General features: G+C 32.2%; 1 protein-coding gene across 5 annotated transcripts in view; it reads left to right on the forward strand.

Annotated features, from left to right (window-relative positions):
* The window catches only part of Diaph2 (diaphanous related formin 2), an 890,957-nt gene that overhangs the window by 252,754 nt on the left and 616,494 nt on the right, over positions 1–21,709 (forward strand). For all 5 annotated transcript variants that reach the window (XM_023704632.1, XM_023704633.1, XM_004644436.2 and 2 more), the window contains 6 exons: positions 960–1,070; positions 5,661–5,779; positions 8,100–8,216; positions 10,512–10,630; positions 14,457–14,521; positions 17,936–18,040. In XM_023704632.1, the coding sequence (XP_023560400.1) occupies positions 960–1,070; positions 5,661–5,779; positions 8,100–8,216; positions 10,512–10,630; positions 14,457–14,521; positions 17,936–18,040 (636 nt within the window). The remainder of the gene's footprint in view (positions 1–959; positions 1,071–5,660; positions 5,780–8,099; positions 8,217–10,511; positions 10,631–14,456; positions 14,522–17,935; positions 18,041–21,709) is intronic.

Here is a 21,709-nt window from a genome sequence, read left to right on the forward strand (position 1 = left end):
TATATAGTTGCATTCTCTTAATGAATAGAATGATTTGTTCTAATGGTGTTTGTAAATGGCTTCAGAAGTCCACTTCGTGTACAGCAATTAACCACTAAGAAGAATATATACAGCGTGTTATTTGTTGAAACTGTACTTCCAATTGGATTTGAAACTGTCTCATTGCTGTTTATCAATAAAACTTTGAAAAATAAAATAAAATAAAATAAAATAAAAAACAAAATCAGAATGTAAGAAAAGCACAACTTATTATCCAGTATCATTATAATTAATGAAAAATGTCATTGGAAAACAAGCCCTCATATATATTTTATTATGTAGTGCATATTAGTATTGGTGTCACAGTGGCTTCTAGTTAATATTCATTCACTTGCATTAATTTTTCACATCTACCAAGTTAATTTAATTATGTATTTTATACTCTATTTTGTTCAAATTTATTGCAGTAAGAGGACTGAAAGAGTATATATCAATGTAATGATTTCTCCAAGTTATCCCTGTGCCTTGTTAAATATTAGGGTACTTTATAACTTTATTTGGTTTATTTTAGAAAATTACTTATAACCATGCAGAATTGAGGCCAGTGGTACTCTGAGGACAACTGTATATGAAAGATACATTTCATAATCATTTCAAAGGCTCTATATGCATCCTTTCTGAGCTTTGAGTTTCTCAGTTGGATTTTACATTTTTATATACTGTTCAGCAAAGCGTGCATACTTGAGCATCCATCACCTCTTTGTTAGAATTAGTTTGATCATCAGAAGCTTTTTTAATTTTGTTGTTTATTATCTAAAGATGATCATCATTGTATATGTAGAAATTATTTGCATTTCTTATTTTATTATATAATATGTATTAATGCTATTAATGAATGCATTTTTGGAATGTATTAATTAAAAAAATTCCTTAATTTATTTCGGTTTTTTACCTAAACAAAATTTTCTTTCTTATTGCAGGTAGCCTGCATGCAGTTTATAAATGCCCTTGTCACTTCTCCATATGAACTTGATTTTCGAATACATTTGCGGAATGAATTTCTTCGTTCTGGACTAAAAACAATGTTACCAGTAAGTTATATATACACATTTATTGTGCTAATGAACCAAAACATTTTTTTCTTTTTGAACAAAGTAAATACATATGCCTTGATAATTTTTTGGTGAAGAATTACTAACTTTGTAAGCTTTCATATATTGCAGTAATGTCAGTTTCATTATATGTGTGATGATTCGGGATTTAAAATGCAGCTATGGATGTATAATGCATTTTGAGGTTTTTGGATTCTTTAAGACAATGGGCTGATTATTTCAGTTTTGACTATTGGGAACACAAAAGGTTATGTTTCTGAAGTAAAAGCCTTATTTCTCAAATTAAATATGAATATTTGTTATTATTGATAGTGGATAGTTTTGGAAAAATTATGTTATAATCTGTATCTAAATGAGCACTTTTTAATACACATACCTTGTGGCTCTATATTTTATTAAGTATATTATCTGAAGAATTACCTTTTAAAGACACAGATATTGTTGAAAGGAGACACAATTTTTTTTTTCTTTTTGGGGTGGCCGGCTCTGGGCTGGTGCAGCATGTGGTGCTGGGGATCGAAACATGGTCCCTTCACTTAGCCTAAGCTTGCCTAAGCAGGCACTTCAGACTGCTGAGCTATCTCGCTGGTGCAGGAGACACAAATTTATCTGAACATTGAGGAATAAAAAATGAGAAAATTAGCTGGTAAGGAACTAGGAAGTATATAATATGCATCTGTAAAGTTTAGTTAACTATTCTCTAAAACTGATTATAAGTTATATGATTGTACCTACCTGGTTTCAGAAATTTATGTTTCAAAATCATCTTGATTGGTTCTTTAGTTCTTGATTTTAAAAACAAAGGAGTTGGCTGCCTTGATCGTAGTGACTTTTTGATTATAATTTTCTTTTTATTTTGAAGAAATAAAAAAAGAGCAAGAAAACTAAAGCAAAGACAGCAACAGGGTGACATGTAATAATACATACATTACAGATTTTTAAACAAGAATAGCTGATTAACAGTGATTGATATATTATCTATTTTTATTGTCAAATCTGTTACTCAGATTAACAGATATAGTTATGCAAGATGGGAGATATGATTGAACATTACCACATGCTTTAAAGAAATCTTAAATTTTTGTTCTTGACTCTCATTTTCCTTTACTATTTTATTTAAAAAATTACTTTAAAGAGTATAGTAATAATTGATATGACATTAGAAATGGTACACCTTTAGACGACCAAGATGACATATATTTTTAGTATTATACATTGCTGTCCTCAATGTCACAGTGACTTTTTTTTAAGCACACACCTATTTTATTAAATTTTGTGTTATTCGTGGTTACTGATTATTTATAAATATTTTCGCAGAAACATTTTAATGACACGTGTAAAGGTTAAATATGCAGTGAAGATAGGAAAATACATGATTATAGCATTTATAGTATATGTTTATTCTAGTTTTATCACTGATCACTCTTTCTGAAAAGCTTCTGGCCTAAGGAAGTTAGAGACATTCATGTCTAGCCCACTTTTGAGTTGCTTTTTCATTGATTTCCCTGCACTTCTTATTGCACTGTATCTCTGTTGCTAGGAAAATAATGCTTAGACACTTGATGGCTGTTGGGGATCTTTAGCATTCTGTACTCATTTACTAGTATGGCATATTTTCTCCCTTAATTGTTGCTATTACTCTTCTCATCTTTCAATTGGCTTTATTTCTAGTTGAGCATACATCTTCTTTATACTACTGAATGACTAGTGAAGAAATCTGTGATTCTCAGTTAAATTTGTTTTGTTTCACATCAGTTTTTGGAAGTGGTTTTTTGAGATAAGGTCTCACTATGTATGTCAGGCTGGCCTTGAACTGAGGGTGATCCTCGTGCCTCAGCCTTTTGAGTACTGGGATTATACATGTGCCCTATCATGCCTGATGTCTCCCATCATTTTTCGTTTTAAAAAATGGTAAACAAAATTCTTGTTCTTCCCTTTTTCTCTTTGGTCTGAGTGCATTAATATCTTCTAGGCTTAGTGATCTCATGCTATATTGCTCATTAGATTACTCTGACAACTTAGAGTTCGAATAAGTGTTTCTAAGCTATGCTCTTCCATTGGCAACTTAGCCCTGTGCAAGGCCTTTTATATGAGGAAATACTTCTTACTATATGTATTCTTCATGAATTTTTCATGGCTGCTCTTTCTCCTTGGAGTTCCTGACCCTGAGGTCTCACCTTGTGTCTGTGGAAGCAGGTTGTCCTTCCCAGGAGCAAGAGTGAACTTCCAGACAGCTTTGTTCTTTTCTCTGCCTTGTGCTCCATTTCTCCAGCTTCTCTTTGTAGTTTCCAGTTTTCCTTTTTACTCCCTCCTGCTTCCTAGAATGTACAGGTACTGCCTTTTATTTTCTCCAAGTTGTTATTTTCTAGGTTTTTCAATTACAGGTCCCTGACAGGCTGTATTTTGATTTTTATCTGTCACTTTTCTTCTTTATCTGACTTTTCTTTAGGTAAATAAGTAAATATCAGTTAAATCAGATATATGAAGGAGTAGTATAGAAAGAAATTGTGTTCATAGGCAATGATCATACTTTTATCTCTTTTAAAAGACTGACAGTCTCTTTTTAATTCATTTGAAAGCTTGCCTGTTAATGATAGTAATCACTACTTACTGATGGTGGTTGATTTTCTTTGACATGCTCTCTATTGTCAAAACTTATTATATATTTAAATTATTGTGCAAAATGTATATCATTATTCAATTGTTCTCTTAAAATATTTACACATGATAGTGATAGTATAATTAATTTTGAAATATCCATTTCATATATACTATTGTGACATATTTCCAAATAGGATATCTGTCATTATTAGTGCTATGCAAAATTTTTAATTGATAGAATTTTTTATCAAGATTTTATGGCTATGTCCTTCAGGGTTTGACAATTGCCTGAGAGAAAATTTTATAAAAATAAATAAATAAATATATATATATATATATATATATGATCATATATTCATCTTAATAGTCTAGAGCATCACTGATAGTGTTTACAATATCTTACACTTGTACATGTTCATCATTTTCCTTTATATTATATAAAATTCATACTTAAAAGAGTTATTTTCACTGAAAATATTTTAGTCATATAGACTATTTTCCATGTTTTGTAAAGTTTTAATGCTAATTAGGTGGCAGCATTTACATTAAACCTTTGCCTGTATTCAAGTTTCATGATGGATATCTAAGAGAATGTGCTGTGCTGTAAGAATAAGGAAAAGAATGTATTTTAAACTGTGTGAATAAAATGTGTAAACTGATTCTGCAATGACCAGCATATGAATAAGGCTGACTTCTGTGAATTTCTGAATATAATTCAGAAATCCAGTGATAATAAGCTGTGCAAATGTTTGATAATTTTGCATTCAGATAAATTTCTTCATTCCTCTTAAAATTGAAAAGCTAGGCCCAATGCTAATTCTTATGCAAGATGAAACTGTTGGGATACATTGTGCAGAAACTTTTTACCAAGTGTTTTCTGTGGTTCTATAGATACCATTTCAGTAAATTATCATACATTTAAATTTTAGGAAAATAATATGTAAAAGTAGTCTTAATTTGTGGTTAGCTTCAGTAGTAGTGATTATAGCTCCATTTGTCATTATTCATTTGAATGAAAATATAAAAATTGGATCCCATTTCTTTGTTTTCCTAATTTGAAGTACACCATGCTTGCATTTCCTTTTAGAGTGCAATTTCAGCTCTGAACCACCTAGTCCCACTTTTGGTATCACCCTTGAGCATCCACAGTTGTGATTATTGATTTGGGTTTTGAAAGCCACTTCTTAAAGGACATATATTAAAGATATTCCAGGTGATATATATTAAGCCCAACAATCTCTAGTGTGGCATGCTTCCCAAGATTTTATACTATTATTTTGAAAATCATCACAGCTTTGTAATGCATGTGCTTATGATGTATTACAAAAAACCAAGTCTTCAATGCCCAAGTTGGTATTTTATAATTAGGCTAAGGCCAAATGAAAGGTGGGGGAGGAAGCTAGATATAAAGCTTGGTTTTTTTTGAAGAAAAAATCCTAACACCTTTGTGCTTTAAAATAGCAAAATATTAGTTAAAATAATTTAATTTATAAAACTTCTCCACGCCATACTTGGGAATGTTGTGCTTGAATATATCTTTGCATCCGTTCTTCATTAATACAATTGGTCTATGTTTACATTTTGCCAAAGGCATATGGAATGTTCTAACTGCATGCATTCTTTTTCAGTCGTTGATTAGTATGTTTGTTCAAACCTACAGCATTTAATTTGACTTGTTAGCAATTAGTGTTTTTTTTTTATTTTTGTAAAAGTGGTTGCTAATTTTTTAAAACTGAATAAACAGGATATAGGACACAGCACCAAAATGCAGTGAATGCAATAAGCTTCTTTTATTTAGAAATAGAAAAATGTGTTACACTTTCTGTTTTCAGGAAAACAGTTACCTGGGTCAGTATTTGAAATTGCTTCCATGTGTATAAATGAAGAATTTTTTTTTGCTCATTAATATTGAAATATTCTATTGTCAAATGGTTGTTTATCTGCTAAATTTTTATGTTTATGTATTAGGACCTAAAAGAAAAAGAGAATGATGAGCTTGATATTCAGTTGAAAGTATTTGATGAGAACAAAGAAGATGACCTAAATGAATTGTCTCATCGTCTGAATGATATTCGAGCAGAAATGGAATATCCTTTGACAAACAACAAAGATAATACTGAACATAAGAAAAGGGAATTTGAGGGTGATTTTTAGACCTGTTATTAGAGGTTTTGTCTGCTAGCCCAATTAATATCCATTTGTTTACATTAGAACATCAATATGATGCTCATCTTCCGATTCATAATGAGTTGTCACACTGTATTGATGAATTATACAGGCTATTAAAACCTACAGTATGGCTTCCTGTATAATTGATACACTCCGCTCTGTAGCTTTGAATAGACAAGAGCCCAGCACAAGTATACCTAGCATATAAAAATGGGGAAAAGTTTCCTGAATTTATATATAAGTATATTTTTTCAGTTTATTAAGTGGTACTCTGTTTAGAGATAACATTCAATGGAAATAAATGTTATTCCCTGTCAAAGTTTTGCTTTTTAACTATTGCAAAACTGTTTAGATAAAATAATTAGCTGACTATATAACAAGGTTGTGTCATGAAGGTATCTGAGTCAAATGCAACTACCATATAATCTTGTACTATTGATGATATGTGAAGTGAATTTCCATCTGAGACATGGTGATGCTAGCGCTACTAGCCATTTCCTTCACACCTATTATATTTCTTACAGATTCTGAGATTCAGGGAAACACTTCCAAACCAAAGTAACGTTAGAGTTGAGACTTTTTCTTCATAGTATGTTCTTCCCTCCATCACCTAGCCCCTGTGAAAAAAAATGCTGAAATAGTATTTCCTTCCTAGAAAGTCCCATGGATGCTTGTTTGTTTTATATTATTCATGTATACTTTTCTGCCCCTGTTAGATTGAGGGCAGAAATGTTATTTTCTCATTTCTCCAGTGTTCCTATTTGAAGTCATACATATAGGTAGGTACTGTATAAATATCTGTGTGCCACGAATAGCAGTATTGTTATTATAAGGAATAATTTTTATTTGAGTTTAGTGGCCAGTTTGCAGTGGATTTCCTTATGCTAAGTTCCTTTTATATCAGTTAATAACTACTTTCCTTTGTATAGATTTTTCTTCTAGTCAAGTTGTACTATAAAGGTATTTTTTTGACTCAGTCTATAGCCATTTAAGGAACCTTCTGATACTTTACCACAACATTCATACATGGCATCCAAGAAGTAATCCATCTTATACTTAATTCTACTTCAGAGAAAATATTGACATTTCAAGTTATTTTTAGGATGTTGGATTACAACTCATCCTTTACTTTTATTCTACATCGATTTTCTAGGTCCTTGCTTTTGTCATAACAGTGCTGTTTTCTAATTTACTAAAAGTATCTTTAGTTCTACCACCATTTTTGTATTCTAAGAAAAATGTTTCAACCACTGTTGTCTTTACAATTCATCTTTTTTCAAAGAAATGTGGATGAATACCAGCAGTTATTTTGTATTTAGTATTTCAACTGGATTAAAAATAAGACATTTTGTGATCTTTTAGTAGTTCATAGCATGTTTATTTCCCTTCTAGTTTCTATGTAGTAAGATAGGGTAGTAGTGGCTTACATATAGGAATGAGTATAGGTCTCCTATCTAAAAAATAGGAAGGAAAAGAATAAATGAGAGAAAAAGGAGAAAATGAAAACTGAGTCTGTGAGCAGTGAGGGGAAGGGGGCTTAAAAAGAGGGCATAAAAATGGGAGAAATAAAGGAATCAAGCTATATAATGCACAGATACAAATTCTCTTTAAGTAGTCATGTCGTTATGTACACCTAAACTGTACCAATAAACTAAAAAAGAAAAACATAGGGAAAACAGGGAAAAAACATTGTAATGGACAGCATTCCTGATCGGGTGGTGCTAGCTATAAGCTGTACTTTATTTTAATGAGTGACTGATCTTTTCAGATTTTAATAGTCAAATTGTCCGGGAAATGCTCTGTTGTTCTGTTTTTCTAGTTAAAAGATAAAAGTGATAATATAGGATTATTTTCTGTATGTAAAAATATATTACAGACTTAAAATATAATTTAAAACTTTTAATACCTTACACAAATTGAGTATATAGCCTTGCATATTAACTATATGCTTTCATAAAATGTGTCTTTTAAAAAATGTTAAAATAAATCTTTGGAATAATGTACAAGTTAGCTTAGTAGTTTTGTTATCTATTATTGCTATATTGATTACAAGTGCTATAGTAAATTCAGTATATTTCTTAACCACCTAAAGTTTAAATAGTGGAATATGTAGTTGAAAGTTTTAGTAACAGTAATGGAAGCAAAATTATAAGTCTAAATTTTAAAATTTAAATTTCTTTTGTTATGAATGCAACTTTCATCAAGAATCTTTGATTTTTTCCTTTACTTACTTTTTACTGATATGAATGAAGTGTACCATCTTCTTTATAATATGTTGAAAGACACTGCTGCTGAATCTTATTTATTATCCATTCTACAACATTTTTTGCTTATCAGAAATGACTATTATATCAGGTAAGACATAGTTCCAACAGTACTATGTTTATAATTTGAATTGGATATTAATGGAAAATTAACAATATAGTGGGGTGTCTGTTATATATGCACATATACATACACAGAATATAGACATTTGACTACTAAAAGTACCCACGTGTTTTTTTTTTCATCTTTTGGGGCATTGTCTAACTATAAAGTTAAGACTGGCTTTGAACTCACTTTGCAGCCCAGGCTGGCCTCGAACTCATTGCAATCTTCCAGCTTCAGCTATCCGAGTGGTAGAATTACAAGCATACACCACCACTTTTTAAAAATGGTGTTTATTTAATTTTATTTTAATGAGAAGTAATACCTACTTTAAAACTGAAGTATTTCAGCAACAGGATTTTTAATAATAATGAATGCAAAGAATATTAGTAACTTTGATGAAATTTTTGGCTAGACAATGATAACTGGAAAAACACTAAAGCTTCTAAAACATTTTTTTTACTTTGTACATTTTAGTAGTTCAGTTTTCACTGTTATTTCTATTTTATATTTTAATTTAATATCATATCAACTGAAGAAAATAATAAAAAATATTTCATTTTTGGGTCCAGTAGTATAATTCTTTGGACAAAAATAAATTAGCATGATAATAAAATTAAGTGTCAGATTCTACTAATGTGAAAAATATCTAAAAAGAGGAAAGTTATAAGTTGTGTTCTAGAGTAACTGAAAATATGCATAGGCTGGTTACTGTAGTGTTACAATTAAAGGTTCTAGAAGCTATTAGATATTTGCCAAAATCTAGTTTACGTGAAATTCTGCCAACCTAGGTTCTCTGATTTCTCAAAACCTCTATGTTTAAAAGGAAAAGGAAGGCTAGCAGAAGTTAAGGTGTAGATCTACTGAAAATGATAGTTTTTAAGCAACATAGAGAATCACTATAGTTCAGGCCACTACAGTAATTTAATGAGCATCATGATATTACATAAAGAGAAGAATTTTGAAAATAATAAATACCATACTGTTTTAGAGCTGGTGAGATCATCTTTCATTATAATGATTATTGTCTCTAAATTGAACTGTGATGATTAAGAGAGGACTGAGCCCAGACATTCTCAGTTACCTGGGAGTCCATGTGCTTGAAGCTGTCCATTCTAAGTAAGCATGACTAAATGAGAAATTACACACATCTGGCATCTTTTTCATCCCAAGACCATTCATGTGCGATAGAAGTATGACAACAGTTTTTATTTCACTTATGCATTATGATCTTGACCATAAGGAAAAACATTGCATTTTTCTTATTTACTCACGTTTATTGACTCTACTGAGATTATGATCCATTATTTACCTGAGACCTGAGGATGAGTTGAAAAAGCCCTATATGTGTAATATACATTGCTTTTCTTTCTAAACTTAGGGGCCATCCCCATGACTAAAGACATAGAAGAGCAATTGCATTATGTTTGGCTGGATTTGCAAACTTTTGAAACTAGTGGCTTTGAAAATTTTATTTGGGGATGCTTTCATAACCTATTTGAGTACTTCTTACTGAACTTTTCTCTGTTGAATTGATTAAACTAAGACAAATGCTAAATATTCCTCTCATTTTAATGTGAAAAATGCCTTTTTACAATTTTGCAGTATGCGAATAGTCATTTTTAAATCCAAAAACAACCTTGATAGATGGCAGTTTTAGGATATAATGTAAAACCATTAATACATTTCACAAATTGAGTTTATAGCCATGCACACAGAGTGTATATGCTTTCATAAAATGGATCTTTTAAAATAAGTTAAATCTTGCAGATTATTTGGAATAATATGCAAGTTGGTTTTGTACAGTTTTGTTAGCTACTATAGCTATCTTGATTACAAGTGTGATAATAAATTCAAGATATATCTTAACCATCTAATGTCAAGAAACATAACCCTTATGGAAATTGAGAATTTGTGGAAGCTCAGAAACATTTCTATTTCCACAGATGTAGCGCTAAGGAGTCATTTAATTTCACTAGATTTAAAGAATAGATTAAGTAAATAGAAAACCTTTGTAAGTATCTTTGAACATAGGCATGGATCCCTGAAAAAGAGTATTAAGTCACTAAACATTTGCAGTTGATTACATCACAGTGTGTTTGGCACTGTAACATCCAGCTCATACTTAAGTTTAGGCATATTTTCCTAAGTGAGTATAATGGTGGGAGGGATTTTTTTTTTTAGTAGCAAAAATTTTTTTTTAAACATAACTGAATCTCTTCTTACGAAAATTGATTTTTCCAGGTAGAAAAAGTGTGCCCCAATACTTTCTCTCTTTTTCAGGCCACAGTATTACAAGATAATTGAAGAATGTGTTTCACAGATAGTGCTGCACTGCAGTGGTATGGACCCAGACTTCAAGTATAGGCAAAGATTAGACATTGATTTTACTCATCTGATAGGTATGTAATGTAATGCTTACTATATTTTTTGCTTTATACTTCTGTAAATAAGCACTTTTATAGGTGGATCTCTCACTGAATCTTCTATTACTATCTAGAAAACCATGTGTCCCAAGATACATAATTGGTATAATTATTAATTATGATTATTGTGAAAGTTGTGCCTGTGTGATTGGACATGTTAACATAGGCAACAAGTTTTAACACTTCTGATGTAAGTTTAAACTCAGTATCCCCAAAGAAGTCATTGTATTCTTGTAAGTGAATGCTTTGTGTTTTAGAAGCATGCATCAGAAATCTTTAACTGCAATTTATACTGGTATCATAGAAGTATTGTAAAACTCATGAGTACAATAGGGTCCCATTAGTGTTATAGCTAGGTTATAGTTTTTGTGAAAGAAATATAGGTTTATTTCAGCAACTTAAGGCTTTTAGAGTCTATCAAGTAGATAAATTTGTATTTTCATCAATGTTAGATATAGGAAGAAAAATTGAAGTTATCTGATTTGCCTCCTCAAATCGCTAAGAAAATGACTTTTTGTCAGCATATGATGGTAGTTAGTAATACTTCCCAGGACAGTTTTATCCAACGCATCAAGTGAAACTTCCCATGTAAAATATACAACACTACATGACCTTACATTTAAGAAACATTTTTTGTACTTAGCGGAAATCAGTAGAGGTAAAATTCAAGCATGAACTCACTTGCTTTAAAGAAGGAAAACAACAGATGTTGACTGCCAAATAGATATTAATTATTTCCCTATAGCATTGGATAGATTTATTGTGATATTTAAAGATGTATACCTTAGTTTTTATAATATGTTCTTTTTAAAAAACATACTATGCATTTACTGAAGGCAATAAACTTAGTATAAGTGACATACCACCATGTACGTTCACATCACAGTGAGTTCCTATTCAGCCAAGAACATTTTTTTGTTGTTGTTGCTTTTGTTCCTTTTTTTTTTTTTTAAAGACAAGTCTATGTAGTTCAAGCTAGCCTTTAACTTACTGTGTAGCCCAGGCTGGTCTTGAGCTCGCAGTGATCCTCCTGCCTCAGCCTTTGAGTGCTGAGATTTCAGGTATGAACCACCACCCAGATTAGTACATTTTCTTATAGTCTCTGTCTGCCTGCTTGCCCAATTCATCTCTCATCTATGTAAAGGCTAGTTTTTCATGGAACATTATTCTGATGTTTGCCATGTCAGCTTTAAAATGGGTCTTCGTATGTCTGCATAATGTTCCATCATACAGACTCTCCTTTCTTATTGAGCATTTAGATTGTCTTCAGAAAAAAATAAAAGAAAAAATAGATTGTCTTCAGGTTTTCACTGGGATTATAAATGAAGCTGATATGAATGTTATAGTGTTTGTTTTTTGCTAATTATTTCCTTAGGATTGATTGCAGTAAATGAGGGTATGAAGTTTCAAGATTTTTTACAGCAAGCTTGTACCACTTTGCCTTGCCTCAGAAAGGAATGTGGGCCTCGGGCCCACCGTAGGTTTTTCAAAGAATTGGATAAACTTAGTAATTTATTTTGCATTGTGTGGAAGGAGTCACAAGGGAGTATTTCCAAATAAGTGTTTTGGCTTATTAATTAGGGACCCTAGTTAGCACGTAGATGGTACTGCTGGTGTTGGTGAGCTTTTTGTTGTTCAACAGACATTTGTTTTGTGTGCTGTATGCCATGTACTTATAATTGTTATATTGCCAATTGGAAGCATTGAGGAGGAAGGGATGGGCTCAGAAGGAATAGTCTGCAACAAGGATCCATTATGACCTCACCCACACGTCACTTTGTGATTGTACTCAAATCATCTAACATGTCTAGGTTTGATTTTCTCAATTCTAAAACTAGGTAAGTCAAAATTGCATCTAGTTATTACTGTTTATACTGAGAGTTCTTTTTGACAAGTTCTTTTTGAGAGTTTCTGTGGAACGTTCATTAGAACACATGCTCCTGCACACGCATACACATATACATACACCCGAGTACTCAGGAAAGTTACTAAATGCTTGAAGAACTATTTCAAGATTACTTAAACCTGAGAATATTGAATGGAGTCTGTTATGATTTCACAATTCTATAAATTTAGTATTTCTCAGAGGTTAAAACATATCAAATTCTTTCCTAAAGATGTCCAATGCCTTCCCATTGAAATTTAAACAAAAGCAAAAGGCATTACTGCGTGTATCTGGCACAGCATAGGCCTTTCCTCCCTGCTGAATTTAACACATACCACTGTTCTCAGTTACTTGGCTCCAGCCACACATACAAAGAAAGGAAAAAAAAACTTGGTTGAGGTGAATATGACATAAGAAAAACTACTCATATTTAAAGTATATATTATGATAAATTTTGAGTGTCTCTCTCTCTCTCTCTCTCTCTCTCTCTCTCTATATATATATATATATATATATATATATATATTCCATCTCCGTTACAATAATAAACTTCTTTATTACCTCTTAAAGCTTCTGCATTTTCCTTCTAGTTTTCCCTTCCCATGGCTCCTACTACTCTGTATCATGAGATAGGTACTGATATCTTACTAGTTTTATTTAAATTTTCGGTCTTAAAAATTTTATTTTCTAAAATTTCATATAGTTCAAAACAGCGTGTGCTCTCTTTTTGTTAAGCATAGTTATTTTGAGATTCATACATGTGTGTATCGATAGTGCATTCTTTTGTTGAGTAGTTATTTTTGCATATAAGTATACCAGCATTTGTTCATACATATACTTGATGATAATCATATGGGTTCTTTCCAGTTTTTAGCTACTAAAAATGAAGCTGCTCTGAACAGTCACATGCAAGTCTTGGTACAGCCATATATTTTCATTTCTTTTAAGTAAATGAATGTAGAATGGCTAGATACAGAGTAGATTTTAATACACTATTGCACAATCAAGGTTCTTCCATGATTTATAATGAATAACATTTCTTTTTTCTCTTATTTGGCAATGCTGAGGATTGAACCCAAAATCTTATGCATGTCAAACAAGCAATCTACCACTGAGATTCATTCCTGACTTTTTTTGAGAATTGAATTTTAAGATTGTCTTGTTAAGATGCCTAAGCAGCAGCTAAAAGTTAAGTTCCTCTTGCTTCAGCCACTGAACACCTGAGATTACAGTGTTGCTGCACTATACCCAAACTCACTATATTATGAAGTGTATTATGAGACTAGTGAAATTTAAAGTTTGTTTCTCTGTGTACATGATACATTTTGTCCCATAAGTAAAATCTTTCACTGGGAATCTTGAATTAATGAACATCAGTCTATCTTTTAAATCTTCAATCATAACTTTGAGTCTTGATAATTTTTAACATGGAGTCTTTTCTACCTCTCTATTCAAAATGAAGTACAAGTTTTTTTGATGTTGATAATGTAAGAGTTAAAGTATGTTCCTTTAAAACAAATATATTTATGGATGCTTGATTTTCTGCTGCAAATATACTTCCATTCAATTCACTTACAATAGTACAGAAAGAAAATATATTTGTTTGGTTTATATTTAGAATAGATGAATTTTCCTTTAATGGCAACTGCCAGCTGGGTATGATGGCCCAGGCCTATAATCTCAGCACGTAGGAGGTTGAGGAAGGAGGATTGTTGTGAGTTCAAGACCAGCATGGCCTACAAAGTGATTTCAAGGCCAGCCTGAACAGTATAGCGAGACCCTGTCTCTGAAAGACAAAAAAAAAAAAAAGCAACTGCTTTGATAAGAATAGTCTACATGGAATTGTAGACTAGTAGCTATCGTTTGGAAAGGGATCTCATGCTATAATTTCTAATCGTTTTTGGTAAATCTTACTAGATTCTTGTGTGAACAAGGCAAAAGTTGAAGAAAGTGAACAGAAAGCAGTGGAATTTTCAAAGAAGGTAAGATTTATAGAAATTAGGTATGATTGCTAAACTAATAACTTAATCACAGCACATATTGTATCTTGTTTCTTTATATGAGACCTATGACTGTTTTAGAATGATAGTGTTTACATTTCTAGATTCAAGCCAAAGAACATAATATTGATTTATTTCCTAATGAGATAAGGTTAGTTTTATTCCCTCCATCATATCTCTAATCTATTATGGAAGAAAACCACTAGTCACATTATACTAATGTGATAAATGCAATAAAATCAGAGCTGAAAGATATACTTAGAAGCAATCAACCAAAATAAATTCCCTCATTACCTTCCTATAGCTAACACTAAAAATAGGTAATTCCTTGGAGATATGTGAAATATTTAGCTGATCCTTAAAGCTCTGATCTTTAAATTCGATGCCACTGATAGCAGTGAAACATAGTAGTTGCAGTGATCTCAGTGTTTCCCCACTTCTTAAGTTCTAGTTTTTAAATTACTTTTTGTTCAATGGTGGTGCTACATCATGTGTGTAGACTTGTGTGTAGACTTGATGGGACTTGAGATTTCTCTCTCATTCTGTGTTAATACCTCAGAGAAATGCCCTTGATTAGTTGCCAGATTTATGAATGTTTTATTTAGGTCTGATGGTCTTATTCTTGTTTCATGAAAGCATAGACATAATTAACCTCTATGAAACACCCACTTGCCCTATCTCCCTCCCTCCTTTCTACCCTTTCTCCCTTCCTATTTTCTGTCCTTTGCTCTCCTTCCCTCCCTTACTCACTTCCTTCCTTAGATCCACTTAAACATTAGTATAGTATTTCTCTCCTGTTGAGTATAGCAAAAAGGATTGAAGCACAGTTCTAAAAGCTCTCCACTTTTCAGCCATCTGCCAGCAAGATAAAGTGCTTACATATTGCTCTTTCTTTAAAGTTATGACTTATCTTGGAGATTAGATAATCACTTTTTCCATCACTCTGGAAATTATAGTTACTGTAGGGCAACTGAAGAAATGTCTTTGATCTTTCAGTTACTAGAATAGTTTTAAGAGCCTGAGCTTGACATACAATATTTGTGTGAAACTGTCATTTCTATTAGTGAAATAAAATGCATGTTTTTAAATATAGACCTTTATATTTCTAATATATTTTAAGTAGCAAGTCCTAAATTCCCTTTGAAAATCTTTAAATCTCCTTAATTTTCAGCTCATACTGTAATTAGACATAAGAATGGAACTAATTGTGATTATTAATCTAGCAAAGTTTTTTATGAGCAGAATATATTGATTTATTTACTTAACAAAAAGGGGATACAGATGAATGTCCATTTTGTATCTGTGTATTCAAAGTGATTAGGATAGATATATAGTTACATTCTCTTAATGAACAGAGAGATTTTTTCTAATGGTGTTTGTAAACAGGATATCATGTCCGCATCTTGTACAGCAATTAACTACTAGGAAGAATGTGTGCAATGTGTGAATTATTGAAACTGTCCTACCGATTTGGTTTGAAACTGTCTCATTGCTATTTATTTCTCAATAAAATTATGGAAATAAAAAGAATATATTTATTGAGGGAAATAAAGCTCCTGTCTGAGAGAGGGACGGGGGTTGAGCAGGTAGTCCCCCTACCAAAGTTTTTTGTAAGCATACAATATGAAAAATGCAGTTCTGAAGACAGAAAAATTTCAGTGTTTTATTCTCTACTCTCATTACCAGAATTTAGAATGGAAACATGCATGGAGATAAATTAATGGTTGTCTCTGTGCATTATCATATTGCAGCATTTAAAGAGGCTGAAGTTGTAAGGTCTGATCACATGGTTTCCGTTCATTAGCTATGACCTTAAGCAAACCACTGTGCTCCTTGTATCTTTCTTTCTTCATTATTAAAAGAAGATAAAATTAGTGGACTTGCAAGATCTGGGCTCATGTGTTTCATATGTTTCTGATTTCTATTTGGTTTTATACATTTACATAATGTAAAAGCAGAAACATTTTTTGTTCCCTTTCAAATGTACCAGTAAGCCATGTGTAAAGGAAAACTGGTGGGCAGTGAAATTGTGTAGATGTCACCTTTGAGAAACACACAAAAAAGCCAATTTTGGGAGGCGGAGATGAGAACATAGTTTCAGATAGATCTTAACATACATAGTATTGAACCTGAGTAAGCTAAATTTGGAGGACCTCCACCTTCTGCGTGAGCTAGGAAAATAAGGTTTTTTCAAGATTTGTGGATCCTTCACCCCATGTATCTGGGATGCCTTTGAAAAGTAAAGATATTAGAAACAATCTGCATCAACTTCTATGGGACACTTTACAGTGACTCAAGTAGAGATGGGTAAAAGCATTTCTAACTAATGTATCAGGTTTGACCTAAATACTATTATTATCGCTTTTCCCCAGCCATTCTTTTTCTTCAGATTTATAGCAGAATGGTACTGTATAATTTCCAAATGTCAAACCTACTATGATGATGAATATTTATTGCAATGGACATACATTTGCATTGTTCCACAAACTATAAAGATAATTTTGGACAGTAAGATATGTCTCTTTTGGAAACACAAGTAATATTATTGAAATAATGTGTAGATTTATACCGTGACTTAAGGTGACATTGACAATAAAGCAAATAAAATGTTCCTCTAATGGGAGGTAAGCAGTAGCCACTATAAATTTTCAGGCTGGTTAGTGCCTGCTTAGAACTCTGACTATAAGAAGGACTGGAGCAGGATGCAGGGAATGAATATGCATCATCCTGACGGTTTCTTTGGCTTAGCACATAATATTCTTAATTCTCATTTCCCTCTTAACACATGTGATACACTTATTTTGGTCATCCATCTGACAGAAACTGTTACTACAGTATGTTTTGATCTATTGTCTGATTTTGTGGAACTCGGCTTTTTGGATATTAGACAATTTTGATTTTAAAAAAAATGTTCTAATTTGTATTCATGAACATTCCTTTGAGCATTCTAAATGGGTAATTTCTTTTCACGATTAAATGCAGTTAAAGATATCAAAGTGCTCATTGAAGTTTTGGATTTCATTTTCTAATTATTACTCTTAAAAGTATAGGATGAAATATCAATTCTAAAATCAAATTTTGATCAAGATAAAATCATTCTTTACACATGAAAAAGGACTTCAATTTGCCTTTTTTTTGCATTTGTTTTTCACAAATGAAAATAGCTTTACCTTGGATTTGGAGGGTGTGTGAGTATTTCTAAATTAGTGTCACTACCAGCAGAAACAATGCCCTGTGTCAACATGGACTCTTAATTCTCATAAAAGTATTCAAGAGCTCTGGTTTTCTGAGTGATGAATTCAACTAGGTGAAACTTAGCAGTTATTTACTAATGTTTTTTAAAGCTTTCTCAAAAGTATATTGTTAACTGTACTTTTATGGTGGTGATTATTGCAGTTCGATGAAGAATTCACAGCTCGGCAGGAAGCTCAAGCTGAGCTTCAAAAAAGAGAAGAAAAAATCAAAGAACTTGAAACAGAAATCCAGCAACTCCGGACCCAGGTAATGAAGCAAGGTATAGACTTTATGTCATGACACAGTGAGTTCGATGGAGGAAAATTACCTTGTATGATAGAAGGAAAAATGTAACTGGAAGGAGATTTTCTTGGCAGCTTCATATTTTAGTTGGAATAACTCTACAGATTTGATTTTCTAAGACTGTAAGTCATTTTAATGTTTGAAAGAATAAGGCATCCATTGCTTAAGCTTCTCTGAATATTTTAAAGGAATATACTACAATGGCAAAACTGTTTTTGAGATGAAATTTTTATGATGAATTGAAAAATCGAGTGCATAGTATTTTTTTCAAAAAGAATATGAAAATGCTCATTAATTTTAATTATCCCAAAGGCTCTTTGAGTTCTCTTTCAATATAGAACATCATCATCTTAAAGCCTATGCACATTACATTTCTACCTCAATTCCCTTGGATGAAAAGCGCCCATATGCATGTAAAATCTTAATTAGGGCATCTAAACTTTAGAATTAACTAAGTACTCTTATTAACATATTTTAAGCCGTAAATGAATACTAAGAAATTGAAGATGTCTTCACATAGTGAACACTCCATAGGTAATGGTTAATAGACTGGGATTACTGCCATCAGTTTATGATAAAATTACCTCAAAAGTAACCAGATAGCTGAGAATTGAATGTGCTGACCTTTCCCTATCTTAGCCTACATCACTTATCTATAACACAATTTCTTTTTTACTGAATCTCTCTTTTTACATCATCTGACTTAGCTTTTTAGATGTGAAAATGTCATTTTATTGTTTTACTCCCTAACTGTTGGCGTTCTTCAGTCTTCATCCTTCTTCTGTTTGTTTTTATTTATGAATGTATGTATGTATGTATGAATGGATGGATGGATGGATGGATATTGGATATTGAAGCCATGGCCTTTGCACTGAACTACATAATGTCTAGTGCTTGCCTAACTCCCCTTATTCCTGATCTCTTGTCTTTCCTCAAGCCACCTTTGTCTCCATTCTTATTTATTTAAACTCTACCAACATTTTAAGGTTTTTTATTTTTATATTATTATTTTGTATTTTAGGGAAGGGTCTACATGGTGTTCAGGGTCTCAGTACTAGACTGGACTCGTGGTGATCCGCCTTTTTACAGCCTCCCAGGAGCTGGTATTATGGCACACCTTGCCCAGTCTCAGTTGCCATTTCATTGTACCCTGGGGGCAGGGCTGAGGATCAAACCCAGGCCCTTGAGTCTGCTTGCAGGCACTTTAATCTGCTGAGTGCTGAGCTATTTGGCCAGCCCTTAGTTTTTAAAATTGGAGTTTCTTTCACTTTTTGCTTCCCTGCTCATTCTGAATTAAGCCAGTCACTGTTTTATGCACCCTTATCCCCACCCCCACATCTAAACCCAGAAGCCCTCTGGTCCACTCTCATTTCATCTTACCTGGATTATTACAATTGTGTTCTCATTTTTCTCTGGCCTGTGTTTTCTTCCTTTTCAGGTTCATCCTTTATGCCAGTGGCAAATTAATCTTCCTAAAACACTACCCTGAGTATTATCACTCTTGGCTTTAATATGTTCAATGGCTGCTGCTTTAGTAGGGATTAAATGAAATCTCCTTACTTGGAATTTTAAGACCATCTAGCATGGGTTTACTTATCCTCTTTTGCAGATAAAGCTCTCACCGTTCCCAACTGCAGCATCACCTGAGCCTAGTCACTTTTCTCGCCCTTCCATTTGCAAGTAACTGCCTCTGTACTTTTTCTTGTGCCATTATTTCTCAGACACAAGTTACAGAGATGCTAACACAGTTTCATAAGGAAAGCATTCTATAGTTCACTAAATAAAGTACACATAAAATTCCTTTATGGAAAGTCACTATACTCATTAACATATTAAAGGGTCCAAACTGGCCTTTACTGAAGAATCCTGTCTTTCTAATACAGCTTTCTAAGTCTCATTTAACCACAGAACCTTTTATGTCAGAAAATCTATTACATAACTTCTTTTGGAAATAGTGTTTTCATCTAATTCAGTTGAGCAATTTGGCTTATGTTATTCTCTCTCAGAAATGCCTTCCATTTGCCCATGTGAAATGCATCTTTTAAAGGAGAAGCTCAGTAGTAAGACATCTTTTGAAAAGCTTCACTAAAAACTGCAGTAGGGAATTTCCCTAACCTACATTCCATTTTAAGGCCAGTCATGCTGTATTTGTTCATATGCTTCGTCTTTCTTTCACATGAATATAAGCATTTCGAGATATGTGTATTTCTTAATGAAGACCGTATTATATCCAGCAGAGGCCTTATTCAAAGATTACTTATTAACTACTAACTTAGCCATAAAAGTGAAGTCACATAATACTCTTTAATGTTCACCAAATGCTATCAAATGTTAAATTACTCATGTGCTATGTGCAATTCATAATACTATATTGTTGTCTAGCTGTTCAATTCCTAATTGCTCATGAAAGAGAAGAAAAGGTTAATATGGTATTTAACAGCTTTTGAATAAATACTAAGAATTTTTTGAGACCACATCTTGTTGTTTAACTCAGTTAAATATGTAGCCCAGACTGCCTCCACCTCTTGGAATCTTCTTGCCTCAGCCTCCTGAGTGCTGGGATTATAGGTGTGTGCCATCATACCCAGCCAACAGTGCTTTAATTTGAGTATGATCCTTTATTGATTACATTTTTTTCAGATGGTAGTAGGATCTAACCTAAGACCTTGTACAGGTTGCACTGAGGGTTTCACAATAGATACCTAACTAAGACAAAAATGGGATGTTTACAAATATGTCTATTTATGTCTCTTAGTTTTAGATGCTATTTAAAATGGAATGTATGTTTTGCCTTTCGAAAGTACTGTAATAAAAAATCCATATATAAAAACTTTTAAGATATACTGCTAATTTATTGAACTTTTAATTTACCTATAATGTTTATCTTACTCTGAATTATAAAAATCAAAAAATTTAAATAGTAGTTTTATTTTAAAAATGAATTAAATTTGTATACTTTGATACTATCTAATTTTTCTTGACCTTCAGAAATATTTCATTCCATGGAAGCACTTGCTTTCTTAAGTATAGAAACACTTCAGACCTATATATTTATGTATACACATGATTAGTTACTATGTAAAGAAAATACTTGGTCACTGTATGGTGAATATCATGCAAAATATTTCTAGGATCCTGGCTATGCATGTGTGTTAACTTTTAATATTTTTTTACTAGGAATTCATTTGAGGTGATTCTTCAAAAAATATCTTCGAACTTATTTATTTTGTAAAAGTATTTAAGTTTCATTACTATAATAGTTCAAGGAGAAAATGTGTATTATATACAAGGATCTTTTCTCAAATAAAATAATGCTATTTCAAGAAATTTCAGTTTTAAATCCTTTATTCTAGTAATTTTTTTTTGTATTTTAGTAAGGGTCTACAGGGTGTCACTATGTAGATCGAACTTGTAGTGATCTGCCTGTTTACAGCTCCCCAGGAGGTGGGATTACAAGTGTACGCCTCCACGCCCAGTCTTATTCTAATAATCTAATGTCCCATCTTGATTATTAACATTATCTGTTTACTGGTAGTGATTTCTTGGAGATATTTCTAGAGAATACCTACATGTTTATATTTTTTTTTGAAATTGAACCTTTGTGATCAGTATTGGTTTAAAATTAGTGCAAAA

This window comes from Octodon degus, unplaced genomic scaffold (assembly GCF_000260255.1).
Source record: "Octodon degus isolate 3935 unplaced genomic scaffold, OctDeg1.0 scaffold00198, whole genome shotgun sequence".
NCBI lineage: Eukaryota > Metazoa > Chordata > Mammalia > Rodentia > Octodontidae > Octodon > Octodon degus.